This window comes from Entelurus aequoreus, linkage group LG01 (assembly GCF_033978785.1).
Source record: "Entelurus aequoreus isolate RoL-2023_Sb linkage group LG01, RoL_Eaeq_v1.1, whole genome shotgun sequence".
NCBI lineage: Eukaryota > Metazoa > Chordata > Actinopteri > Syngnathiformes > Syngnathidae > Entelurus > Entelurus aequoreus.
In genome coordinates this window covers 4,912,961-4,933,504 of record NC_084731.1, presented here as the reverse complement: position 1 = coordinate 4,933,504, position 20,544 = coordinate 4,912,961, and the positions used below count along the sequence as shown (strand labels likewise).

General features: G+C 39.1%; 1 protein-coding gene across 1 annotated transcript in view; it reads left to right on the top strand.

Annotated features, from left to right (window-relative positions):
- Positions 1-20,544, top strand: part of LOC133647457 (serine/threonine-protein kinase 4-like) — a 38,538-nt gene that overhangs the window by 15,562 nt on the left and 2,432 nt on the right. Inside the window, exon 10 of the mRNA XM_062043338.1 lies at positions 1,396-1,547. Within this exon, the coding sequence (XP_061899322.1) occupies positions 1,396-1,547 (152 nt within the window). The remainder of the gene's footprint in view (positions 1-1,395; positions 1,548-20,544) is intronic.

The following is a 20,544-nucleotide window of genomic DNA, read 5'->3' as shown; positions in this document are numbered from 1 at the left end:
TTATTTCTTTATTTTTTGTCCTGTCCAGCTTCTCAGGCAAATCATATAGTTGATGTAGATGCCCATATAGGCTGTTCAGATTTACTTTACAATAGAGAAGTGTAGGATACTTCTCTTGTTGCCTTATTTGTATTTGACCACTACTGTTTTCTGTTTATTTGTTACTGACTGTGGCAGGACACCGCTGCCTCTGTTTCACTTTATGTTGCTGGTAAATAATATGGTTGTAGTAGTAGGCTAAAGTTAAATTATTTAGTATGCACTAATTAAAGGGGCAGAGCTTTAAGAGACATTTTAGCTTTTATATTTTATAAGATATATTTTTTGTAAGAACCACAATTAATAAATATATTTCAGTGAATAACTTATTGTTAAAATCTGTATATAAATATGTACATAGTGTTGTGATTATATTGTAAAATGGATGGATGGATGGATGGATGGACGTTTAAAACAAAACTGTTATTAGTTAGTAAGTATACTTTTTTTGAGCCTTTTTAGAGAAAATCATATCATTGTAGTAAATTATGCAAATTACTCGATGATGTCATTGAGCATTGACCACGCCCATAGTCACGCCCATAACCACGCCCCCACCACCACAGGTATCTTGGCAGTTTATGGGAAACACTGCACATTCATTGTTTGATGTGGATGTTGTTTAATTTGTATATGTGCAAACATCTGTAGTTTATTGTGTGAATGTATTAACTCTAAACGTTCTATTTTATTTATGTAAAATACACAATGAACGTTATTTATGTAAAATATACAATGGACGTTATACTTTTGTAGTTTATTTTATATTTGCCCGAGACGCTGGGCAGGACATTATAAAAAAAAAATATATATATATATATATATATATATATTTTATATTTATAGTTTAAGCCTGGGGATGGCGTGGCTCGGTTGGTAGAGCAGCTGTGCCAGCAACTTGAGGTTTCTTGGTTTGATCCCCAGCTTCCGCCATTCTAGTCACGTTGTGTCCTTGAGCAAGTCGTTTCAACCTTGCTCCTGATGGGTCGTGGTTATGGTGTGTGAATGTGGGAATAGTGTCTAAGCGCTTTGAGTACCTTGAAGGTAGAAAAGCGTAACTATATGTCTAGCTGCACACGCTGGAAACAAGTAGCGAGGGCCGAATAATGAATTTATTGATAGCGGAATGTGAAAGCTGATGTGTTTACTTTGTAATTAAGTAAAGTAAGTCTCAAAGGAATATAACCTGCATAAGCACTTCTTGACTAAACATCCACATTTCGATGTCTGACCCTTGGGATCTTGAAAAAATCTTCCACAATCTGATTTCTTTAAAGTCTCCAGGCAAATTTAAACTAGGACAGATCAAACTTCTCAGATGCAGCGTTTGAAAACCATCGTGTATGTGCTTTGCAGGGAGAGACGAGAGCACACAGCCTGCCAAACCGTCTTTCTTGGAGTACTTTGAGCAGAAAGAGAAGGAGGCCAACAGTCAGAACGGAGGAAGAAGAGGAGGCGATCATCCCGCAGAATGTCGCAAAATGGCCCCTGAAGGAGATCTGGAAGTGGTGAGTTCAATGTTGCTTGAGCTCTGGAAGCGACTTTTGTTTCCCAGAGACCTTTTAAGCAGGATGAAGAGCAGCTGCTGCTGCCATTAAATATTAAAATGTAACCTTTACATCATCTAAGGTGGTTCTTTTCAGCAGGCCGCCCTTGCTGAAGAGCCTTCTCTCTCGAACTATACGTCAAACAAAAAAAACACATTTTTTATTGTTTGACCAAAAATTAAAGCTTCATGTGCGTGATACACCTGCCTATAATGTGTGTGTGCACACTTGTAGTCTGGTTTAGTGGGTCGTCTAACATAAACTTTAAAAAAAACTGGGCGATTATATGATCATGATCGATGATTGTGATTCCAATAATTTCTACAACTCGTATTTTTTTGTGATAGAGTGATTGGAGCACATACTTGTTTGTCACAAAAAACAGTCATGAAGTTTGGTTCTTTTATGAATTAATTATGGGTCTACTGAAAATGTGACAATCTGCTGGGTCAAAAGTATACATACAGCAATGTTAATATTTGGTTACATGTCCCTTGGCAAGTTTCACTGCAATGAGGCGCTTTTGGTAGCCATCCACAAGCTTCTGGGAAGCTTCTGGTTGAATTTTTGACCACTCCTCTTGACAAAATTGGTGCAGTTCAGCTAAATTTGTTGGTTTTCTGACATGGACTTGTTTCTTCAGCATTGTCCACATGTTCTCAATGGGGTTTAAGTCAGGACTTTGGGAAGGCCATTCTGAAACCTTAATTCTAGCCTGATTTAGCTATTCCTTTACAACTTTTGACATGTGTTTGGGGTCATTGTCCTGCTGAAACACCCAACTGCGCCCAAGACCCAACATATGGGCTGATGATTTTAGGTTGTCCTGAAGAATTTGGAGGTAATCCTCCTTTTTCATTGTCCCATTTACTCTCTGTAAAGCACCAGTTCCATTGGCAGCAAAACAGGCCCAGAGCATAATACTACCACCACCCTGCTTGACGGTAGGAATGGTGTTCCTGGGATTAGAAATAGAATAGAATAGAATAGAAAGTACTTTAATGATCCCTGGGGGAAATTCAGCACCACAGTTCGCTTAAATTATTAAAGGCCTCACCTTTTCTCCTCCAATCATATTGCTGGGTATTGTGGCCAAACAGCTAATTTTTTGTTTCCTCTGATCACAGAACTTTCCTCCAGAAGGTCTTATCTTTGTCCATGTGATCATCAGCAAACTTTAGACGAGCCTTAAGGTGTCGCTTCTTGAGCAAGGGCTTCCTTCTTGCACGGTAGCCTCTCAGTCCATGGCGATGCAAAACATGCTTGACTGTGGACACTGACACCTGTGTTCCAGCAGCATCCAATTCATTGCAGACCTGCTTTTTGGTGGTTCTCTGTTGACTCTTGATCATCCAGACCAATTTTCTCTCAGCAGCAAGTGATAGCTTGCATTTTCTTTCTGATCGTGGCAGTGACAAACTGTGCCATGCACTTTATACTTATGAACAATTGTCTGCACAGTTGCTCTTGGGACCTTAAGCTGCTTTGAAATCATTGACTTGTTCAAGTCAATGATTCATTTTTTCAGGTCTGTGCCGAGTTCCTTTGACTTTCCCATTGTCGCGTTTGTAACCGAGTCTAATGACTGCATCACATGAGCCCTATTTAAATGGGCTTAGAGAAGTCAACAGGTGTCGTCCGAATCATAATCACTCACATGAAGTTAAGAGGCCATGCCATGAAGCTAATTTGATTTGATTGTAACTTTTCTACATCACCAAAATTGATAATGTATGTTGCTGTATGTATACTTTTGACCCAGCAGATTTGGTCACATTATGTTCAGTAGACTCATAATAAATTTATAAAAGAACCAAACCTCATGAATGTTTTTTGTGACAAATCAGTATGTGCTCTGATCACTCTATCACAAAAAATAAGAGTTGTAGAAATAATTGGAAAATCAAGACACCCATGACATTATGTCCTTCACAAGTGTATGTAAACTTTTGACCATGACTGTACATACCGAATTTTTCGGAGTATAAGTCGCTCCGGAGTATAAGTCGCACTGGCCGAAAATGCATAACAAAGAAGGAAAAAAACATATATAAGTCGCACTGGAGTATAAGTCGCATTTTTTGGGCACATTTATTTGATAAAACCCAACACCAAGAATAGACATTTGAAAGGCAATTTAAAATAAATAAAGAATAGTGAACAACAGGCTGAATAAGTGTACGTTATATGACGCATAAATAACCAACTGAGAACGTGCCTGGTATGTTAACGTAACATATTAGGGTAAGAGTCATTCAAATAACTATAACATATAGAACATGCTATACGTTTACCAAACAATCTGTCACTCCTAATCGCTAAATCCCATGAAATCTTATACGTCTAGTCCGGGGGTCGGCAACCCGCGGCTCTAGAGCCGCATGCGGCTCTTTAGCGCCGCCCTAGTGGCTCTCTGGAGATTTTTCAAAAATGTATGAAGAATGGAAAAAGATGAGGGGAAAAAAATCAATTTTTTTGTTTCAGAATGTTTTCTGTGGGAGGACAAACATGACATAAACCTCGCTAATTGTTATAAATCACACTGTTTATATTAAACATGCTTCACTGATTCGAGTATTTGGCGAGCGCCGTTTTGTCCTACTAATTTTGGCGGTCCTTGAACTCGCCGTATAGTTTGTTTCCATGTATAACTTTCTCCGACTTTCTAGGACGTGTTTTATGCCACTTTTTCTATCTCATTTTGTCCACCACACTTTTAACGTTGGGCATGAGTGCACAAAGGTGAGTTTTGTTGATGTTATTGACTTGTGTGGAGTGCTAATCAGACATGTTTGGTCACTGCGTGACTGCAAGCTAATCGATGCTAACATGCTATTTAGGCTAGCTATATGTACATATTGCATATGCCTCATTTGTAGCTATATTTGAGCTCATTTAGTTTCCTTTAAGTCCTCTTAATTACATTTATATCTCATGACACATGTAATATGGCTTTTAATTTTTTGCGGCTCCAGACAGATTTGTTTTTGTATTTTTGGTCCAATATGGCTCTTTCAACATTTTGGGTTGCCGACCCCTGGTCTAGTCTCTTACGTGAATGAGCTAAATAATATTATTTGATATTTTACGGTAATGTGTTAATAATTTCACACATAAGTCGCTCCTGAGTATAAGTCGCACCCCCGGCCAAACTATTAAAAAAACTGCGACTTATAGTCCGAAAAATACGGTATGTTAAAAGTGTAATTTCATTGTTCATGATGTGAATTTATTAGAAAAAAAGAAATAAGGTTGCAGCAAGCAACAAAAAAATATTTTCCCTAAAATATGCAAGTGTTTTATCCCATTACTTGATTATTTCAACAAACTAATAGATATATTAATAAAATATTTGATAGCGGCATTCCTAATTATGTACCTTCTGCCATCTAGTGGAAGAACATTGAATTTTTCTGCCTGTCACTAACGACATTGATATTTGAACAAAATGACATTATTTGTTGTAAATAAGGCCCTGCGATGAGGTGGTGACTTGTCCAGGGTGTACCCCGCCTTCCACCCGATTGTAGCTGAGATAGGCTCCAGCGCCCCCGCGACCCCAAAGGGAATAAGCGGTAGAAAATGGATGGATGGATGGATGTTGTAAATAAAATAATAATTTTCAGACCAATGAGGGAAAGATTGTAGGGATCCATGATATATATTTTTTCAAACCAATACTTATATTTTCCTGCATCTCAAGACTGATAACCGATGTCTTATTTATGTCTATTATTTTTAAAACATAGATTTTAGTGTAGTTTTGGCACACTTGGAGGTAAGAAATATTTAAACAAAGGTGGATGTGACAAAGTATACCTGTAGAAATGTCCTTGGAAAAGACTTGGGCTGTCTCTGGCAAACTTTTTGCTCTTTTTTTTTTAGTTTTGCTTTGAGGCAACTTTCTTAGCAACACACGTCTTTATAGGCCTTCAAAACAAAGTTGGAGCGATGCTGGCATTTTAAGTAACTGATAAGTTTTGATGTGTTGAACCTGTGTTTTTTCCCTCCTCGCGGAACGTTTGCAGAGCATTTGTTGCAAGTAGCACACTTAAGTCTTCCTCTGAAACAGTGAAGAGCGACTCCTTGTTTCCTTAGAATCACCCTTGTGAGAGTTTAAAACACAGCATAAAGAAGAAGAGAAATGGAGCACTTGATTTGCTAACCCTAACCCATCTATAGCACAGTACGGTAATCTCTCGTAATTAGAGCGTTTTTTAATTTTCTTTTACAATTATCAGTTCTATTTTTAATGCAGTGATTGAGAAACTGGGGGACGTGTACCACTAGTGCAGGGGTCTGCAACCCGCGGCTCCGGAGCCGCATGCGGCTCTTTGACCACTCTGATGCGGCTCAGCTGGATACTTGCCGACCCTCCCGATTTTTCCGGGAGACTTCCGGATTTCAGTGCCTCTCCCGGAAATCTCCCGGGGCAAATATTCTCTGATTTTCACCCGGACAACAATATTGAGGGCGGGCTGTAATGGCACTGCCTTTATTGGCGTCCTCTACAACCTGTCGTCGCGTCCGCTTTTTCACCATACTATCTGCTTGCCTGCCCAGTCACATGTTGTATGCGGCTTCTGCTTACACACGCAAGTGACTGCAAGGCATACTTGGTGAACAGCCATGTGACGGTGGCCGTATAAACAACTTCAACACTCTTACTAATATGCGCCACACTGTGAACCCACACCAAACACAGAATCCCATGCATCCCTAACTCTTCCGGGCTACATTATACACCCCCGCTTACACCAAACCCCGCCCCCCCCAACCCCGCCCACCTCAACTGACGCACGGAGGGGGGGGGGGGGGGGGGGGGGGTTAATGTGTGGGGGGGCGGGGTTTGGTGGTAGCGGGGTTGTATAATGTAGCCCGGAAGAGTTAGGGATGCAAGGGATTCTGGGTATTTGTTCTGTTGTGTTTATGTTGTGTTATGGTGCGGATGTTCTCCCGATATGTGTGTGTCCTTCTTGTTTGGTGTGGGTTCACAGTGTGGCGCATATTAGTAAGAGTGTTAAAGTTGTTTATACGGCCACTGTCAGTGTGACCTGTATGGCTGTTGACCAAGTATGCCTTGCAGTCACTCATGTGTGTCTGCAGAAGCCGCATATAAATTGTAACTGGGCTGGCACGCTGTATGTACAGGTTGTAGAGGGCGCTTAAGGCAGTGCCATCACGGCACGTCCTTATTATTGTTAATTGGGTGGAAATCAGCAGAAAAATCAGGAGGGTTGGCAAGTATGACACTGTCAAGCGGTATTCATATAAAACTTGCGGGCCACACTAACATTACATTTTCATATTAAGGTGCGGGCTGCGTGTCTGAGACCCCTGGTGTATACATAGCACAAAGCAAAAAACAACTTTGTATGCAGTGTTATTTCATTTTAAATTTGAAAAGAGTTTTGTGGCTCCCATTGTTTTCTTTAATTTGTGAAACGGGTCAAAATGGCTCTTTCAGTGGTAAAGGTTGCCGACCCCTGCACTAGTGGTACGCGGGCTCTATCTAGTGGTACGCCAAAGAATCACTTGAATAAAGCACAGTGTTTTATTTTATTATTTTCAAACAGTGTCACTGTTCAAACGGTGTGCAATGTTACAGTGGCCAAAAATATTTAATGTGTAATGTAAAGCGACTTTGGGTACTTAGAAAAGCGCTATATAAATCCCAGGTATTATTATTATTACAGTGGCCAAAAATATTTAATGTATTTGTTAAATAAAATCATTGCCTAATTTTTAATCAATATTTAAGCCTATTACGTTACTTTATTTTAATGTTAGTCATTACTGTGGTACTTGGAGAGCCAAGTGTTTTCTAAGGTGGTACTTGGTGAAAAAAGTTTGAGAACCAATGTTTTAATGTTATCTGTTTTTAACGGTAGATGTCATAATTTTTCATTTGTATCGATATTTATCTTGCACTCCGAGGAATTTTTATAATTTTATTTTGGCATAACAGTGTGCCACGGAACAGGGATTGGGAATCACTAATGTAACAGATCAACAAACCCACCCACCCTCAATTGTCTCCATTTTGGCCATGTAGCAGGAGGGTAGCGACTAACCTGTTGGGTTTTTTTTGACAGCGTTGTCTTTCCTTGACAGGAAGCTGCTATCAGATTTGTACTTCCTGGTTTCTACTTTGCATGTGACATCACACTGCCGCATAACTGGATGATTGCAGTGCAGTGTTGCTTTGCTGAGTCAGCAGAAGACCTCATATATGACAGTCGTTGAAAAGATTGTCTCATAATTAGCGGTAGGGTGCTGGAAGACAATTGTCCCACTCCGATAGGTTTTTAAAGTGAGCATAAAAGGAACATAAATACTTTTAGCTGCCGCCTCTAATGTACGTACTTCCAGGACTGGGCTCTTCAGCGTCTCCGTGACAACACTCTGAAAGAAGCACTAAGCTACATTATTGATAAGCGGCATATGTGGAACATTCAAACCTTCCGTCTATTTTGGCCGCACCTACTGTAGAGGTTGAGCGCGTGCAGCACACAAACATTTGTGGATGTTTGAGCATGTGCATGCTTGATTTCTCCTGCTAGACAATGCTAAGGGGAATACATTGCGTATGTGTTAAACGCTAGCCGGGTAGCTAAGTTCAATAAACACACAAAAATATTACAAAAGTGTAAAACGTAATTTTTAGAATGTGCCGAGGGACAATAAACTTGACCCACGGGCATCGTTTTGGACACCAATGATCCTATGAGATCCTGCATCAAAAATAAAGATAAAAATGGACGGATGGATGCTGACACTGTCAGATAGGTACATGTTTATTATATTAACAGTCATATTTTGATCACTTTGCTGTTTTTTAATCTTCAGTCATAGTTATAAGCATATTGTTAAATGAATATCTTTCAGCCGATCAATATATATCATCTTAATTAATAAAATGTTTCCTTCCATTCACTAACTCTCTTCATGAGGGTGTGTATGTATTTACGTTTGAGGAGAGCACTGAAGCGCAGTCGCGCTAAATGTTTAATGTCTTTATTTATGTGTGAGTGCTGCTCTAAAATTTGTTTACTGTCTGACCACCAACCACACTACATGAACAAAATTATTGGGACAGCAACAGGAAGTAAAAAAGTGCCTTTTATGGACGTTAATTTGTGCCTTTGGAACCAAAAAGGGTCTTCCTCAAAGTGTTTCCACGATGATGCATTTGCATCCAAAATGTCTTGATGAAGAATGAAGTTTCAGAGACAGCGCCAGTCCAACCCCTCATTCATTCATTGATGTGTCCATATACTTTTGTCCATGTTACGTTTCTTTAAAGGCCCACTCCCTAGAAGAAGTGTTGAACTGTTAAGAACTTTCGTCAACAAATTATATAGTCTTGGCTGCATGAGCGCAGCGTTACTTTATCCGCATTGATTGTGGCTCATAAATAGCTGGAGACGGAGTGCATGCTGGGAAAAAGGGGTCAGGGGTATTCCTCTGGGACACAGTGAGGGCATCAGATCACTGCAAGTGAAAGGCTGAAACCTAAGCAAGGGTATTTTTAGATAGTGTCCCATTACACACCCTTTCACAAGGTTTATTTCCTGCCCATTCCGCTTTGAAAGGATAAGAATAGAAAAAAACTAAGTGGTCAAAAAGTGCTCCCATTTGTCTAAAGAAGGGGTGAGCAAAAAAGCACCAACTTTGGCCCTCCAAGTCGTTTTGTTTGGCTCGCCAAAACGTGGCTACCCAAATGAATACATACACAGGTAATCATACTGACCTCTTTCGAACCCCCACAATCATTCATATATGCCCTCACTGTGATATATGTTGATATATGGCAAGATGGCGGCGCATGGGTATGCTGCGGCTATGCTAACGCTCTTGGGGGTGTAGAGCGATTTGGCAAAAAACACCCGTCATTTCTGTCAATTTCATGGCTGGCTCAAAGCGTGAACACTCTGTGATCACATACGACCGACAGACAATTCTGGACGTGGATGGATCGGGTCGTTATAGACTGAAAGATGCATGTACGGTGGACCTCCTCGCTAGCATGGGAATACTTCGTGGGCTACATCGAGCGGCCTTTGTAGCAGCGGAGTCAAGTGCTAGCGGTGACCGCCAATGGAGACGACATAAGCGGTGCGAGCGGAAGCAGAAGCGGGGATGCCGAGCTGGGCTAACAACAAAGAGAAAAGCTAACCAAAGAAGCGTGGAGTCTCCGGGTAAGAAGCCATTTAAACTAGAACTAGCCGGCGTCAGGCTGGATAATCCCTGCACACATAGCAATTCTCTTAGAATAAAACACAACTCACATAATGTTTTTTCTTTTGTGACCGTGTCAGAGGCAGACATACATTGTACTGAGGTAGCTAACTATGATGAGTTCAGTTTATCGCAACATCAAGCAAACAATCTGAATATCCCCGTCGTATCAATTCCTAGATATGGTCGAAACTATTTAAAGTGCAATACGCATAATAAACGCAACATTATTAATATTGCTACTTCGGATAATTTCAACAAACAATCCTCAAAACAGCCCACTACCTATAATATGGGCTTTTTAAACATAAGATCATTATCTTCCAAAACGTTATTAGTTAATGAAGTCATTAGAGACAACAAACTTGACGTCGTTGGTCTCGCCGAGACCTGGCTCAAACCAGACGATTTTTTTGCGCTAAATGAGGCATCTCCTCCTAACTATACCAATACACATGTTGCCCGACCTCTTAAAAGGGGAGGGGGTGTCACACTAATATACAATGAAAACTATAATCTTACACCTAACCTAAATAATAAATATAACTCGTTTGAGGTGCTCACTTTGAGGTTTGTCACACCGCTGCCTCTCCACCTGGCTGTTATCTACCGCCCCCCTGGGCCCTATTCGGACTTCATCAGTGAATTCTCAAGAGTTTGTTGCTGATCTAGTGACGCACGCCGACAATATAATCATAATGGGGGACTTTAATATCCATATGAATACCCCATCGGACCCTCCATGCGTGGCGCTCCAGACTATAATTGATAGCTGTGGTCTTACACAAATAATAAATGAACCCACGCATCGCAACGGTAATACGATAGATCTAGTGCTTGTCAGGGGTGTCACCACCTCTAAAGTTACGATACTCCCGTACACTAAAGTAATGTCCGATCATTACCTTATAAAATTCGAAGTTCTGACTCATTGTCAACAAACTAATAATAATATTAATAACTACTATAGCAGCCGCAACATTAATGCTGCCACAACGACGACTCTTACTGACCTACTGCCTTCGGTAATGGCACCATTCCCAAATTATGTGGGCTCTATTGATAACCTCACTAACAACTTTAACGACACCCTGCGCGACACCATTGATATTGTAGCACCGCTAAAGCTAAAAAGGGCCCCTAAAAGGCGTACCCCATGGTTTACAGAAGAAACTAAAGCCCAGAAATTATCATGTAGAAAGCTGGAACGCAAATGGCGTGCGACTAAACCTGAGGTTTTCCATCAAGCATGGTGTGATAGTTTAATAACTTCTAAACGCATGCTTACCTCAGCTAAAGTTAAATATTACTCAAATCTCATCCACCTCAACAAAAATGATCCTAAATTTCTGTTTAGTACAGTAGCATCGCTAACCCAACAAGGGACTCCTCCCAGTAGCTCCACCCACTCAGCAGATGACTTTATGAATTTCTTTAATAAGAAAATTGAAGTCGTTAGAAAAGAGATTAAAGACAATGCATCTCAGCTACAACTGGGTTCTATTAACACAGATACGACTGTATATACGACGGATACCGCCCTCCAAAATAGTTTCTCTCTCCTTGATGAAATAACATTGGAGGAATTGTCAAAATGTGTAAATGGGACAAAACAAACAACATGTTTACTTGACCCAATTCCTGGGAAAGTTATCAAGTAGCTTTTTGTATTACTAGGTCCATCAGTGTTAAATATTATAAACTTATCACTTTTCTCTGGCACTGTTCCCCTAGCATTCAAAAAAGCGGTTATTCATCCTCTACTCAAAAGACCTAACCTCGATCCTGATCTCCTGGTAAACTACCGGCCGGTGTCCCACCTTCCGTTTATCTCGAAAATCCTCGAAAAAATTGTAGCACAGCAGCTAAATGAACACTTAGCGTCTAACAATCTCTGTGAACCTTTTCAGTCCGGTTTCAGGGCAAATCACTCTACGGAGACAGCCCTCGCAAAAATGACTAATGATCTATTGCTAACGATGGATTCTGATGCTTCATCTATGTTGCTGCTTCTTGATCTTAGCGCCGCTTTCGATACTGTTGATCATAATATTTTATTAGAGCGTATCAAAACGCGTATTGGGATGACAGACTTAGCCTTGTCTTGGTTTAACTCTTATCTTACTGACAGGATGCAGTGTGTCTCCCATAACAATGTGACCTCGGACTATGTTAAGGTAACGTGCGGAGTTCCCCAGGGTTCGGTTCTTGGCCCTGCACTCTTTAGTATTTACATGCTGCCGCTAGGTGACATCATACGCAAATACGGTGTTAGCTTTCACTGTTATGCTGATGACACCCAACTCTACATGCCCCTAAAGCTGACCAACACGCCGGATTGTAGTCAGCTGGAGGCATGTCTTAATGAAATTAAACAATGGATGTCCGCTAACTTTTTGCAACTCAACGCTAAGAAAACGGAAATGCTGATTATCGGTCCTGCTCAACACCGACATCTATTTAATAATACCACCTTAACATTTGACAACCAAACAATTAAACAAGGTGACTCTGTAAAGAATCTGGGTATTATCTTCGACCCAACTCTCTCGTTTGAGTCGCACATTAAGAGTGTTACTAAAACGGCCTTCTTTCATCTCCGTAATATCGCTAAAATTCGTCCCATTTTGTCCACAAGCGATGCTGAGATCGTTATCCATGCGTTCGTTACATCTCGTCTCGATTACTGTAACGTTTTATTTTCGGGCCTCCCTATGTCTAGCATTAAAAGATTACAGATGGTACAAAATGCGGCTGCTAGACTTTTGACAAAAACAAGTAAGTTTGATCATATTACGCCTATACTGGCTCACTTGCACTGGCTTCCTGTGCACCTAAGATGCGACTTTAAGGTTTTACTACTCACGTATAAAATACTACACGGTCAAGCTCCTGCCTATCTTGCCGATTGTATTGTACCATATGTCCCGGCAAGAAATCTGCGTTCAAAGAACTCCGGCTTATTAGTGATTCCCAGAGCCAAAAAAAAGTCTGCGGGCTATAGAGCGTTTTCTATTCGGGCTCCAATACTATGAAATGCCCTCCCGGTAAAAGTTAGAGATGCTACCTCAGTAGAAGCATTTAAGTCTCATCTTAAAACTCATTTGTATACTCTAGCCTTTAAATAGACTCCCTTTTTAGACCAGTTGATCTGCCGTTTCTTTTCTTTTCTTTTCTACTCTGCTCCCAACCCGGGGTGGACCGCTAGCCTGTCCATCAGATGGGGACATCTCTACGCTGCTGACCCGTCTCCACTCGGGATGGTTCCTGCTGGCCCCACTATGGACTGGACTTTCGCTGATGTGTTGGACTTTCACAATATTATGTCAGACCCACTCGACATCCATTGCTTTCGGTCTCCCCTAGAGGGGGGGGGGGGGGGGGGGGTTACCCACATATGCGGTCCTCTCCAAGGTTTCTCATAGTCATTCACATTGACGTCCCACTGGGGTGAGTTTTCCTTGCCCGTATGTGGGCTCTGTACCGAGGATGTCGTTGTGGCTTGTACAGCCCTTTGAGACACTTGTGATTTAGGGCTATATAAATAAACATTGATTGATTGATTGATTGATGGACAATCATGTCCGCAAGGCTAACTACTTGTCATCTATCATATTTGATGATCTCCACCACCTTACATGTTGCCCTATGGGGCTAAACTCCTCACTGCTGTACGCTTAAAATGGCTGCTTGGCCCGCAGCCCATTGGCACTTTTCCGCTTTAGCCCTTGGAGGCAAAAACAGAACATAATAACAAATAACAGTACCCTCATATTGGCTGTGACCAGGTGTATAAAGTGACCAATCAGGGGGTCCACAAAAAAATAGATTCACATTCGAATCGTGATTCTTATTTAACTCGATTCGAAATCGATTCATAATTTTCAAAAATGTATCAAAACGAAAGTTATATGAATAAGTGTTATATATACACATATATGTAATGTACTGTATGTATGTACAGTTGCAAGAAAAAGTATGTGAACCCTTTGGGATTACTTGGATTTCTGCATAAATAATAATAATAATAATAATGGATTAGATTTATATAGCGCTTTTCTAGACACTCAAAGTGCTTAATCGCTAAATAGGTCATAAAATGTGTTTTGATCTTCATCGAAGCCACCACAATAGGCAAACACAGTCTGCTTAAACTAATACAGCATAAAAAAGTATAGGTTTTCATTAGGGATGTCCGATAATGGCTTTTTTGCCGATATCCGATATTCCGATATTGTCCAACTCTTAATTACCGATACCGATATAAACCAATACCGATATATACAGTCGTGGAATTAACACATTATTATGCCTAATTTGGACAACCAGGTATGGTGAAGATAAGGTCCTTTTAAAAAAAATTCATAAAATAAGATAAATAAATTAAAAACATTTTCTTGAATAAAAAAGAAAGTAAAACAATATAAAAACAGTTACATAGAAACTAGTAATTAATGAAAATGAGTAAAATTAACTGTTAAAGGTTAGTACTATTAGTGGACCAGCAGCACGCACAATCATGTGTGCTTACGGACTGTATCCCTTGCAGACTGTATTGATATATATTGATATATAATGTAGGAACCAGAATATTAATAACAGAAAGAAACAACCCTTTTGTGTGAATGAGTGTAAATGGGGGAGGAAGGTTTTTTGGGTTGGTGCACTAATTGTAAGTGTATCTTGTGTTTTTTTATGTTGATTTAATAAAATTAAAAAAACGATACCGATAATAAAAAAATAATGATACCGATAATTTCCGATATTACATTTTAAAGTATTTATCGGCCGATAATATCGGACATCTTTAGTTTTCATCTTTTTATTGAACACAACATGTAAACATTCACAGTGCAGGGTGGAAAAGGTATTTGAACCCCTAGGCTCTCCAAGAGCTGATTGGAGCCAGGACTCAGACAACATGGAGTCTAATCAATGTGACGAGATCATGTGTGTTGATCAAAGCTGCCCTGCCCTATAAAAAACACACACCTGTGATAAATGTGCTGTTCTCAAGAAGCATTGCCTAATTTGAACCATGCCTCGCACTAAAGAGCTCACAGAAGATCTACGATCAAGAATTATTAACCAGCATAAATCTGGAAAGGGTTACAAAAGTATCTCCAAAAGCCTTAACGGCCATATGTCCACGGTAAGACAGACTGTCTACAAATGGAGAACGTTCAGCACTGTTGCTACTCTCCCTAGGTGTGGTCATCCTGTAAAGATGACTGTGAGAGCACAGCGCAGAATGCTCAGGGAGGTGAAGAAGAATCCTAGAGTGTCAGCTAAAGGCTTACAGAAATATCTGGCACATGCTGATATTATTGTTGATGAATCTACAATAAGTAAAACATTGAACAAGAATGGAGTTCGCAGGAGGACACCACGGAGGAAGCCAATGCTGTCCAAAAAACATTGCTGCATGTTTGAAGTTTGCAAAAGAGCCCCTGGATGTTCCACAGCACAACTGGCAAAATATTCTGTGGACAGATGAAACCAAAATGTAGTTGTTGGAAGGAACACACAATGGTACCTCATCCCAACTGTGAAATATGGTGGAGGTGGCATCATGGTTTAGGGCTGCTTTGCTGCCTCAGGGCCTGGACGGATTGCTTTCATTGATGGAAAAATGAATTTCCAAGTTTATCACGACATTTTGCAGGAAAACTTAAGACCATCTGTCCGCCGACTGAAGCTCAACAGAGGACGGATAATGCAACAGGACGACTTAGACTTAGACTTAGACAACGACCCCAACCATAGAAGTAAATCAACAACAGAATGTCTTCAACAGAAGAAAATACACCTTCTGGTGTGGCCTAGTCAGAGTCTGACCTCAACCCAAATGAGGTACTGTGGCATGACCTCAAGAGAGTGATTCACTCTTGACGTTCCAAGAATATTGCTGCACTGAAACAGTTTTGTGAAGACGAATGGTCCAAAATTAACGGTTTTGTGAAGACGAATGGTCCAAAATTCCTCCTGACCGTTGTGCAGGTCTGATCTGCAACTACAGGAAACGTTTGGTTGAGGTTATTGCTGCCAAAGATGGGTCAACCAGTTCTTAAATCCAAGGGTTCACATACTTTTTCCACCTTGCACTGTGACTGTTTACATGTTGTGTTCAATAAAAAATGAAAACCTATATTATTTAGTGCAATGTTAGTTTGAGCAGACTGTTTGTCTATTGTTGGGACTTTGATGAAGAGCAGAATACATTTTATCACCAATTTATGCAGAAATACAAGTAATCCCAAAGGGTTTACACACTTATTCTTGCAACAGTATATATATATATATATATATATATATATATATATATATATATATATATATATATATATATATATATATATATATATATATATATATATATATATATATATATATATAAGCAACACTTTCAAATGGTAAACTATTATTTGTTTTCTTTAATTGTATACATCAGTGCTTCTCACCAGTGCTTTGACAAATGGCAAGCGGTGACCCACATGGGGTTTTTTAAAACTCAAATTCAATATCTTATATTGAATGGAAATACATTAAAATGCAGTTTGAATTTGAGGCACTGTAAAATAATGTGTACCAACACAAAACAAGTTTAATGATTATGTCAGGAAAAAATAGTTGTTGTTTTTTATCCACAAACAAACAAAAAGAACACAACGTGTCTGTCTGCAGAGGGTTTTTTTTAAATATCGGCATACCCGTACTATTGTGTTTTTTATAGTACATGTTGTATCAGAGGAGTGAAATCTTTGCAGACACAAACTAAAAGTCTGATAAAAAAATATTTACATATAAGAATGCCTTTTCTGATTAAATTAGTGGGTGTGTTGATTCTCCCAGCAGGGACCAATACAGTCTCACAGACGTTCTCCGAGTGCCTGCAAGTCCGCATTCAGGGCAAGGTTACGGGTGAGCTGCAGCAGATAGTGAAACTAAAGTCGCTGCTCCTTTTAAATGATGTTTCAATTTATATGTTAGTGTTAGTCATATTTTTTTATTTTGTTCTTGTGGGCTACACTTCCAGCTTTGTAAGGTGACAAGGCACAATGCAATTGAACATTAATTATGTCGTGAGGAGACTGACTTTGGCGACGGTGGAACGAAATGGTCACGCACATTTTCACACAAACACAAGCAAACGTACACAAAAACACACACACTCACAGACACACACACAGGGTCACGGTCAATAAAGGTGCATTGTTTCGTGCAGGATTATACCAAGCATGGTTGCTTCCCTACTGTTTACTACTGCGGTAACTTCTAACAGACATTTCCGGTGTTGTACCGAAATCTGTTACCCATCGGAATTTGTAACTCCAGGGGGCGATGTTCCCATGGCGTTTGTTTGATGGTTAAACGGCAAGCCCGAGGAGGAGAAGAAGAACGCTTGCGTAAATGGCGTAAACTATCCTTAATGCTGAAACGTCAGTTGTCAGAATTTCAGCATTAATAAATTACACATATTCTGGAAATCAATTACTTACTTTCATTATAGTATGAGTCCATTGTATCAGCTGTTATGTGTTATGTGGAGAAGAAGCGTTCTTCTTCTCCTCCTCTTTGGGCTTGCCGTTTAACCATCAAACAAACGCCATGGGAACATCGCCCCCTGGAGTTACAAATTCCGATGGGTAACAGATTTCGGTACAACACCAGCATGTTTTATCGAGGAAATATGCTAAAAGGTGATCACCAGGATCGAACTCTAACCGCGATCAACGATCACAATCCTATAATCGCCCAGCCCTAGTAAGTATGTATATATGTATATACATATCAGTATTAATTTTTTTGACTAGAAATGTTCATCTTAGTTATCATCAACGACCTATTTTCCCCTGACTGAAATAGGATGATAACGAGTCAAAACAAATGCACGTTGACGAAAACAATGACGAAATGAATTGACAATTTAGTCGACGAATAAAAACAAGACAAAAATAATTGACAGATATAAAATCCAATTATATTTATTTTCGTCTTTTGGTGGGTGGGACAAGTTAGGAATCTATCCAATCACAGTAGCATGCAGTAGAGGAGCGGTGGTAAACCATGAATTGATTAACGTGGACCCCGAATTAAACAAGTTGAAAAATGTATTCGGGTGTTACCATTTAGTGGTCAATTGTACGGAATATGTACTGTACTGTGCAATCTACTAATAAAAGTTTCAATCAATCAATCAATCAAAGCACTTTTCATATGCATCCACGTTTATGGATGTATGTTATATTGTATTTTTATTCCAGCGAGTTAATCCATTTTGGGGGGAATTGAGGGGATTATTATCAATCAATCAATCAATGTTTATTTATATAGCCCTAAATCACAAGTGTCTCAAAGGGCTGATGCGTTCAAGAGTCTTACGGCCTGAGGGAAGAAGCTGTTACAGATAGATGGGATCTAATCAGAAGTACAACTACTAAAACACAGTGTTTGGATTTTTCACTGGGAAACGGGACTATATTGCAGGGATGTAACGATAAACGGTAATATTGATGACCGAGGCAAAACTCCAGACAGTTAGTGTTACCCTTTAAATTAAAATGACCTAAGAAACTGAGATTGACAACTGCACTTTGATAAACTCACGGCGGACTGACTGTTGCCAGCTCGCTAACTTAAACGCTAACATGAAAACAAGAGACATATGTCTGTCCTCGTTAAAAAAAACATACCCCAATTTAAACTTTTATAAATACATTACTGTCTGAGCAACTAAGCTGTTCAGTTGTGCACATTGAACCTACAAGCTGTGCTCTCTTAGCACGGAATTATGATGGTCGGTCTTTTCCTCAGAGGAAAAGCAACGAGGTGTTTTTATGGTGCATTCAAGTACCGCTCAACAGAGTAGGACAGACACAACGCCCGCCAGAAGTGATACATAATTAGAATAGATTTTGTTGGTGACGCACTTTTCATTTAAACACATCTTAAAGTGCTTCTGTACAAACAAATATTTACAGTAAAACAATAAAAGATTAGCTATTAAAAAAGATAAAACACCAACACTTAAACATTTCAGTGAAACCCATCAAACATAAGAATTGCAAAATAGTGTTTTTAATTTTAGTTATGTTTAAAAGCTTTTTCGAGCACATTCCACAATAACAATGATAACCGTGATATTTTGCTCTAAAATAACTGTGATATGAAATTCTCATATTGTTGCATCCCTACTCTGTATTGTTACGCACATCATTTGAATATGCCTTCTACAACTGGAAGAAAAAGAAGACGTATGAACATTTTTAGCTTTTCAAGGTAGACAACAAGACACGTTGTACCCTGTGGCTTCATTTCCTTTGGTAAAAATACAACCAACTTGAAGCGTCTTCTGCAGGCTAATCATCAGGACATCTAGTAGTAGTAGTAGGCCTAAACTAATATTTCCAAATGTCTCATACTGTACTGAATTACTGTTACTGTTAAAGACAGTAAAGAAGGAGCAAGACTGCTTACTCTACCACTACTTTTGTAGTACCCATAGGTGAGCTTGCCCAACAATCGAGTATGAATGTGACCATTTTAGTCATGTATTAGTCAACATTTGAAAAAAATGTTTAAACTTCAGCTAAAACAATAACTCACAATAATGTTTTGTGTGAAATGTACATCTTGAGATATTCATTTAGTGCAGGTCTTGCTGCGAATTTGGTGTTTGAGATGCTCTGCAATAATAATAAAGTGCTTTCAAGACAACTTCAAATATGCGTTGTCTGTTATACTTGATATTTCAGTCGACAAAATTTACTGTAATTTTAGTCGACTAAAATGTTGAGAAATTTCTTCGGCTAAAACTGGACTAAAATTAAATGTATTTAGATGACTAAAATATGACTAAAACTAAAAAAAATATTTTTGTCAAAAGACTATGACTAAAACTAAATTTTAAACAGCTGGACCTTTAACATCTGTGAATACCAAGTCCTGCAAAAACATGTCGTTCATATCACCACAGCTGATCTGTCGTACAGTACCTTGGAGAGGCACAATTACAGCAAGGATAAACTAACTGAACTACACAAACAAAAGCATCAACTAGCAGCTACAGATTAAATGTGAATATATTTTGCTTCGTGGTGAACGTTGGACATCTGTAAGTAATCACAACGAGCTGGGGTCGCATTGTACCAAAAAAAGAGATAGCATTGTCATCTGAAAAAGGTAAACAATCTTGTTTATTTTAACAACTGGTTAAACTGAAGAAGAGTAAATGGTGCAGTATGTTAGGTGGTATGAGTGCGTTTACTACATTATCGATTAGTGACTGGACCTTGTTTGCAAGATTATTGCAAACTGCAAAGACTTTCAAAATGTGCACTTACGTTTTACTATGCTTATTTTCTCCAGGGTTTAAGCAAATCAATGACTTGCAGTTCAGTAAAACATTTAAAAAACGTTCCTGTATGGCATTCTGACTAACAAAATGCATTTGTACCCAAATATTGTGGTATTTTCTTCAGCAAATTGTATTTATGCAAGCAAATAATAACCCGTGATTAATCATGATTAATCACAGGTTTAGTGTGATGTACAGTATGTGTGTATATATGTGTATGTATGTATATACTGTATGTATGTATGTATGTATGTATGTGCAGTTTGTGTATGTATATGTATATATATATATATATATATATATATATATATATATATATATATATATATATATATATATATATATATATATGTATATATA